This window comes from Gymnoscopelus braueri (assembly GCF_963280865.1).
Source record: "Gymnoscopelus braueri genome assembly, chromosome: 6".
Classification (NCBI taxonomy): Eukaryota; Metazoa; Chordata; class Actinopteri; order Myctophiformes; family Myctophidae; genus Gymnoscopelus; species Gymnoscopelus braueri.
The window spans coordinates 11,833,007-11,841,610 of NC_137607.1; the positions used below are offsets into that span (position 1 = coordinate 11,833,007).

An 8,604-nucleotide genomic window follows, 5' to 3' on the forward strand; every position below is an offset into this window, starting at 1 on the left:
CGAACCACTGCGCATACGAACCAATCAGCGGCTGCTAGGGGCGGGATCATCCAATCACCTGCCTAGTAGCTTGAAAAAATGAAACTCCGTCTGTCATCGATTCTGTGCCCGGAGTCTCAGATGCAAGTACGCTGTGAAACAAAATGTGTGTCGCAAGCTTCTTCCATTTGACGGAGTGAGGTTACCTCCTCGGCTCCTCCACTCGACTCCACTCGCCTCCTCCAAGAAGCAACTGAGTAATTGGAATTTAGCACATCCGGTTTGGAGTCGGAGTGACCGAGTGGGAGTGAGCGAGTGGCCGAGATTTTCGGGTTTGGAATCTGGCTATAGACACATGAAAAACAGAAAAAGTGCAAAACCATGTCACCACCTCTTTAAACCACCATTTCTCAACGTCGAGTCCAGGGGAACCCCAGGGTTCCACATGGACTCATATGGATCTGCAAAGGAAAACACAGCACAACATTATTAGCACACCACAAAAAACAAAAACAAAAACAAAGCCCATGTCACCATCTCAATCCAAAGCATCAAATGAGCCATCGTCAGATTCAGAGGCAAAACGCCCACACTGAACCCATACTCCATGTTGTGAGAAGCCTATGAGGCCCTTACGGGTCCATTTGGTTCCACTAGTACACTCTCAGAGTTGAATAAACACAGGATTTTACGGTGCAGATTAGGGGTCACAGAGATTAAGAACCCATTGTATCAAATGGGGATCCGTGGCCTGATGCATATCAAACTGGGGGTCCTTAAAAAAATTGAAGAAATTGAGAATCACTGTTTTAAACATAATGGGACTTCAACAGAGGGTACAGTATCCCTGGGGGGTCCCCTGGGCACAAAGTATTTTCAGAAATAGCAGATCTACAACGCACCGCATGCTACCTGTTGTGAGCTTGCCATTATTTCAAATTTTCTGACATTGTTCAATCTTGCCTTTGACTAATCCTGATTACAATAAAAAATTAAACTAATGAAAACTAAACTAAATCTAAGTCTTAAAAATAACTAATACTAAACTAGCAAACACACTTTGAAAACAAATCAAAACTAAACTGAAATGATGAGCTGTCAGTCCTGGTTCCTCTCGGTTATTGTTACAGGAACCCTTTGTCATTCTAAACGCAGCAGCTAATTTCCAGTAAGGACGTTAATGAAATATGGTGTCATGTAACTCATTGGTGTCATGTTTTGGTGTAATATGACAAAGAGGAGGAAAATGGCACCGATAGATAAGCAAACGAAACAAACGAAACAAATAGTGGCAGCCTGTGAAAGAAAGCCGATACAGTAATGAAATAAACTGGAGAAAACCGGTAACTTTCCAGTACCTGCTATTCTGTCTCGTCATTTCTCTATTGCAGTACAACATCCTGTCTCACACCCAAAAAAATGATAATTCTGTGTTGTTTTAGTTTTTGTCAGTTTTCTTGTTGAAAAAATTCCTTGTGGCATTTTTTATCATGTTGTTAACTACATTATGTAGCCTTTTTTTGTGTGTTTTAGCCCTTATATAAGGCCTTATAGCTTTAATACATTATAATTACCCTGTATAACAAAAAATACAAATTAAGAACACCTTAAATATTTTATTTATTTTACAAATAGTTCATCTTTTACTCAAGGGGAACAATGCCCGTCGCAAGTTGACGATGTCATTTGTCCATAGGGTCCAGCCCTATATGGAATGTATGGAAAGCATGTGCTAATAAAACATATATTAATATTATTTAAGCTATGCACCAACAACAACAAATACAATTATATTGAGCATTAACAGAACGCACCATATAGGTGTATTATGGCATGGCCGTTTACGCACCTGTAGTGTAGTTCTGCGTGGCGGAAGCCGGCGTGGTCGTGTGAAGCCACAGAGTGAGCTCCCTCCTGATCCCAAGATAATTGTGTTGCTACGCCGGGGATCTGTTGTGTGACACGGCGGGGCGCGGGTCCCAAACAAGGGCAACACACAACACAAGAGCCGAAGGGTGCTCGTAGGGTTCGTCCCTCGCACGGTAGGCCAGCAGTCTCCCCACGGGAGGTGGTACTGTCGGCCTTGCGTCATGAGCCATCTGAGCCCGTGGACACTTGGGCTGCAATGGCTTCTCATGAGACAGCATTCTTGCTGTTAACTGTGTCAGCTAGAAGAATGTCCCTGTCGGTGCTTGGGTGGTGCTGGTACCAATCCCTGCATTCCACCCTATGGCCCGGATCGGGGTACGAGCAGTCAGTCAATGGAGCTACACCCTTCCCGCCCTCCGCAGGGTGGTGAAGCAGGGTTGCAGTCACTGTTGGGCCCTGTCAGGGCCTGTGAAGGGAGTATGGACCAAACTGCCTTGGGCAGATGGTCTCCAAGACTGGGCTCCCTCACTGGGTTGTGAAACAATCCAGCAGGCATATAGGCGGGCAGGCAGGCCAGCCCCAACAGGAATGTGTGCACATGAGGCCATGAGGCCATAAGCCTCATGGGCTTATGGCGAGGTCCCTGCTGAAAAAACCAGCTTAGACCAGCCTAAGCTGGACCAGCTGGTTTTAGCTGGTCTTGGTGGTTGACCACCTTAAGGTGTGTTTTGGACGTCCAAAACACACCTTAAGCTGGTCTTGGTGGTTGACCAGCTTAAGGTGGTAGGTTTTGCTGGTTTAAACTGGTAGCTGGTTTAAGCTGGTAGCTGGTATTTTTGATGGTTTAGCTGGTTTAAGCTGGTAGCTGGTATTTATGATGGTTTAGCTGGTTTAAGCTGGTAGCTGGTATTTTTGATGGTTTAGCTGGTTTAAGCTGGTAGCTGGTATTTTTGATGGTTTAGCTGGTTTAAGCTGGTAGCTGGTATTTATGATGGTTTAGCTGGTTTAAGCTGGTAGCTGGTATTTATGATGGTTTAGCTGGTAGCTGGTTTAAGCTGGTTTAAGCTGCTATCTGGTATTTATGTGTATTCAGGTGTATTCTGGATATGCAGTGACCAACTTTGCTGGAGAGGATGCATGATCATGGTGAATTTCAGCCAGGTGCCCACAGCACATGGTATATTTAAAAAACAGTAGCCTACAGTAGCCTATATAAAAGTGAGCAAAATCCACAAAGTCATAAATAATCATGTATCAATTTCATACATAACAATAATTTATTAAACACTTATAAAAAACCCTCAAAAACAACATTTAAATAACAAATAAATGTATAAATAAATACATGAACTTCAACCTGAGAAACACACTAACACACACACAGTGTTCAAATGACTGGAAAAGAGTGAGAGAATATGAAAAATCGGACAGATCCGTCTTGATTACATGACTATGGAGATACTGTATACCGATGTGTGTGATGTTTGGAAAACATCTGTAAAGTTGCAGCCAAAAATGTGTCTTGCAAAAATCGGCCTGCTGGTGGCGCTATAAAGCATTACCCCCATATCAACCCCCCCCTACACAGACACACAATTTCTTGTCCTTTCTATTGATGTCCTGGCCATGGTCCATGGCCTTCCTCTTTGTGAGAATGTTCTGCCCATGCAGCCACCAATGGAAACAGTCTGAAAGAAAACAAACAAGAACCCCCAACAATAAAACAAATATAATTAGCAATATACTGCATGGGGTGAGTTAAATGAATTGTGATGTTTTGAGAAAAACTTAAAGTAACTTAAACTTCACCCATTTTCAACCTTATCTTCATATAACTAACTGATCCTCGCTAATGTTCATTATACAATGGCACCATTTCTGTCTACTCGTTCTGCCACTCATTGGTGGAATGTGGACAGTTCAGAAACCTGCCTACCAGTGACATCACCAATGGAGATTCCAAGCTAATAGAAACTACAGTGTGTCTCTACCTGGAAAGTTTGCATGCAGAAGTAGAAGCCATTGTTCTTGCATTAATAATGAACAAATAAAGTTGTTCTAAATGACCAAACCTGCCTACCGATGATGTCAAAGGTAGGCAGGTTTCTAAACTGTCCACGACCTATCAACGAAACACAGAGTGAGTAGACATAAATGGTGCCATCTTAAAATGTGTATTAGTGAGGACCAATTATATGAAGATGAGTTGAAAATGGGGTGAAGTGTTTTTTTAACCCCGTGTTTCAGTTCAGTTAGAAAACATGCATTTGAATGAAAAAGGTGGGTGGACAGTGGGCAGGCAATAAGTCAGATGGCTACAATGGACAACAACAATTTGGGGGAAAAAGCTACCCCTGCCACACATGCATGTAGGGCTGCCACTACCAATTATTCTACTTGCGATTATTCTATTGATTACTTTTTTGATCTACAAGCTCACAACACGTCCAACGAGTTGCAAGCTTGTAGATCGGCATTTCTTTCAGCCATAAAATCGATTTTATTACAATAGAGTATTTTCTTTTATGATTGATTAATAAGCTTAATATAATCTCTTTTCCAGAAGGTGACATTCCCGTTTCCCGATCAGTTTTTCATAGCTTCATTTGATTGGCTCGGCAGCAGATATAAATTGGAAACAACCAACATCTCCATATGTGTTTCTGGTTGAAACAGTATGCTGCTGAGACAACCAAATGAAGGTATGAAAAACTGAACAGGTAACGCTAACGGGAATTCCACCTTCTGGAAAAGAGAACTACAGTCATGCACAGAGCAGATTGAATTATGAGATCAAGTCATAATGAACCCCCCCACCCCTCAGTAAACATACCTCTTCTGAGTCCTGCGGTCAGGGGGGTTTGGCCTCCCCCTTGCTAGTGGGGCATTCTTTGTAAGGCTCCTGCATGGTCTTCAGGGTTGTTGTCCCCCAAATGGCAACAGCAAGCTCCTTCATGAACAGGGAGTCCTTGGTGTTTGCTGCCACCATCTTCCAGATCTCCTTTTCGAGCCACACACCAGAGCCAATGTGGACCTAAAACAGAAGAAAACAACACATGTTTTAGAAATTAAAAAACATTTTACCATGACATTTCAGACTCATTTTTGACAAAAGCAGGCCCACTTCAAACAGAATTTACTGTAAAGAAATTACATTTTCAAGGACCCCCAAATGTGGACCCATTTAGAAAAGAGTTGGTGCCATGGACCTCCAATAGAGAAGATGTTAATTGTTGGATTACATTTAGTACAGAATTCTACAACTGTCTATACTGTAGGTGGGGAGAGTTGAAGTAATTCTTATACAGTACATTGTCATTGGATTACATTCTAGCTGGTAAAATAGTAGTGAAATTAACCTTTTCCACCCGGCATCCCTATTTTGTTCATGCCATAGGCAAAACTGTTCAAAAATAGTTCAAAAATAGCAAAACATAGCTGATCTACAAGCTCACGATGCATCATGACACGTTGCCTATTTTTGAAATGATAACTGTTTCTTATTTAGCTGGGGACACTGTGGAACCCCACTTTTAAGAACCACTGTCCTACACAGTATGTTTCTTCAATACCTTGTCACCGTTGCCGTCAAACATCCCAGGTGTCGATGCCAAATCGTCTGACTCGGGGGAAGAGGAAACGGAGGAAGTTGCAACTGAAAATGTAGAGAATCATATTTAAGCTCCTTTTGGCAGTATCACAGTACTTATATTGTACACATTGTCACCATTTTCCGTAGAACAGTATCACTGTCTAAACACACCTATGCTGTCACTGGTTTGCTTATCTGCAGCAGGGATGTCAGGCTTTGCTGCAGAGCTATATTGGGGCCCTTCCTCCAGTTTCTGTTTTGCAATCTCTAATTTGTTGCATCTTAAAGCATGAACAGGGTACGGAAAAATAAAAAATAAAAACTGAATTGATGTATGCCTTAGTAGGATACCAGTTTAATAATGAGCCTAGCATCTGTCCACTCCATTTAACATGCTTTCTATATAATGTTTTTTAACATTTGTGGTCAAGATCTAAGTAAAAAAGAACATGAGAACAAATAACCAACATATCGATATATACAAAAAGAGAAGAGCAAACTCATGCAACTGTTTCGTTAACATTAGTCATTGCTTACTTAGTTTTAAGATGCTGTAGGTCCAGCTCCAACTCTTTGGCCTTCTTCTGGGTATGACTGTACTTGACATTTCGTCGTGGATAGCTTGGGGAACAACAGCATCTCCACCGTATTCAGACGAGTCAGAGTCTAAAGGTAGTGCAAGTAATATATTTTGGATAAAACAAGATGTTTTTTGTTAGAAAGTTAAAGTGGAATAAAATGTAATTTTATGCAACCTGTATCGTAGAGTATATTAATACAATATAACTTATACAATCTGTATGTTAGAGTATGTTAATACAAATAATACAATATAACTTATATAATTGGGGTGGTTGTATTTAGTCTCCCTGCTCTTCTATTGAGACATTTAGATAGTGTCAAAGGTCATGTCTCACCTAGACACAGGATCTGACATGAATTTTGATCTGATGGTCAAGATTCAATGTATCACCTGAGCAAGCAGGCAGGCTCTATTAGCTCAATGGTAAAAGGTTACAGCACTTGCTCAGGAAACCGGGTTCAAATCCGGGGTAGAAGAGGAAAGTTACATAGTGCAGCTTTAACCCATTAAGACCTGGGGCCGATTCTAAAAATGCTCTCTAAATCCTAAAAGTTTTTTGAACATAAAAGGAAAAAGATTTGAGGTACAAATGTTCACTTTAAAACATATATATTCAAAGATTTTCAAAAATAGCAGATCTACATGCTCATAGCGCGCCACTCGGTGTCGCGCTATGAGCTTGTAGATCTGCTATTTTTGAAGCCAAAGGTCTAGCCAAAGAAATCAAAACAATTACACAGATGCGTTCCTGGTCTAAATGGGTTCGAATTTTGCATGCCCACTTCTTTGTGTCATCACTTCCAATTGTAACTTATTTATCCTGTATCCTGTATGAGTTCTGATTGGTTAAATTTGGTATTCCTGGAAATGCATTTTCGGCTTACTAAAGAGGTGGAGAGTCTGGGAGACCCCTGTTACTGAACAAGCAATGATTACTTTAACATTTAACAAAACAATATCACTTTACCTTCAAACTGTTTTCTTCTCTTTGTGGGAGGGGGGGGGGGGCATAACACATAATGGTTCTCTCTGGGTTCCTTTTTCTCTTTTAGTAGGGCTGCAAACCATTCATTTTGGCCACTGCAGCCAAAGAAATGTGTAATAATAACACACACACACACACACACACAGACAGACAGACAGACAGACAGACAGACAGACAGACAGACAGACAGACAGACAGACAGACAGACAGACAGACAGACAGACAGACAGTCTGAGACAGACAAGGGAATCATTAATGTTCAGAGTTCACGGGATATTAAAACACTCTGTAGCTTCATCACTGAAAGCGTGTGTCCACACACACACACACACACACACACACACACACACACACACACACACACACACACACACAGACGTCATATTCTGAATTTAGTTTTGAGCGGCACACAGGCAAGCAGTAGTGGCCTATAGTATAAATTATATTGTATATTCCCACTATAATTTATTGTAATTATTGTCATAATCCCTTTATCAAGACAAATTAAATAACTAAATGTGTAGAGTTGGGTCATGACATGAGTCACTTGTGATTGACTTCGAACACAGCAGCCTACGCACTTAATTATCAATACAGTAATAGTAGGCTAAAACGCCTACATAAATAGTATTTCTGTGTGTCAACACTCACCTAAAATGTCCGCCGCTTCTTCTTCTTTCTTTTATCTTCTCTGAAGCCGGTTTATAATTATTTTTGATGAATCCAAAGCAACGCAATAAACTTTCTATTGAAGTGAGAGCTGCAGCCTGCTCAGACAGCATTCATTCTCCCCGCGTATCGCGAGCGGTCGCGAGCATAGAGTTCAAGGGTCACGAGCCTGCTGAGACAGTGTTGCCAGATTTTGTGAGAGAAATAAGCAGCCAGGTCTGTGAAAAAAATTAAGCCCAAAAGAAGCGACATTTAAACCTATTTGAAAATAGCCGATCTACAAGCTCACAGTGCGTCGCATTTGCAACACATTGTGAGCTTGTAGATCTGCTATTTTCAAAAAATAATAAGTGAAATATTTCACTAATATTTACAAGCAACTTTACAGAAAAACAAGCCCAAAGTCACTTATAATAAGCAGATATGGCAACACTGCTCAGGGCCCATAAAGGGCCCGCTTCTCTGTAAAAACAGATGTACAAGCTCACAACACGTCAAATTGCGACAAGATGTAGATCTGTAGATCTGTTCATTTTGGTAACCATAGCAAAAAAAAAGTGTTATTTAGAATCAAACTAGCATATTATTTGCCAATTGCGAAATTAAGTAAATAAGTTTGGATGAATGTTGTCATGATAATAATAATACATTATTATTATTATTATTATTATTATTATTATTATTATTATTATTATTATTATTATTAAATATAATATTTATGTCACATCACAAGAAAAGGACAATAAATGTAAAGTAAAATACAATGCAATACAATACAATACAATACAATACAATACAATACAATACAATACAATACAATACAATACAATAAAATATACTGTATATACTGGGGGGGGGGGCAATTGTAACAGAAGAAAATCTTCACAGTCTAATGGCAGGTAAGATGTCTCCCCGGGATCCAAACTA

General features: G+C 40.4%; 1 protein-coding gene across 1 annotated transcript; it reads right to left on the bottom strand.

The window, feature by feature from the left end:
- Positions 1–3,193: 3,193 nt before the first annotated feature.
- On the bottom strand, positions 3,194–7,785 carry LOC308087582 (uncharacterized protein). Its single transcript, XM_080431541.1, has 6 exons — positions 7,660–7,785; positions 6,991–7,103; positions 5,978–6,106; positions 5,421–5,503; positions 4,682–4,882; positions 3,194–3,536 (listed from the first exon to the last, which is right to left on the bottom strand). Exons 3-5 carry the CDS (start codon positions 6,045–6,047, stop codon positions 4,700–4,702), a joined length of 336 nt encoding a protein of 111 aa, XP_080287667.1. The 5' UTR covers positions 6,048–6,106; positions 6,991–7,103; positions 7,660–7,785; the 3' UTR covers positions 3,194–3,536; positions 4,682–4,699.
- Between the last annotated feature and the right edge of the window lie 819 nt (positions 7,786–8,604).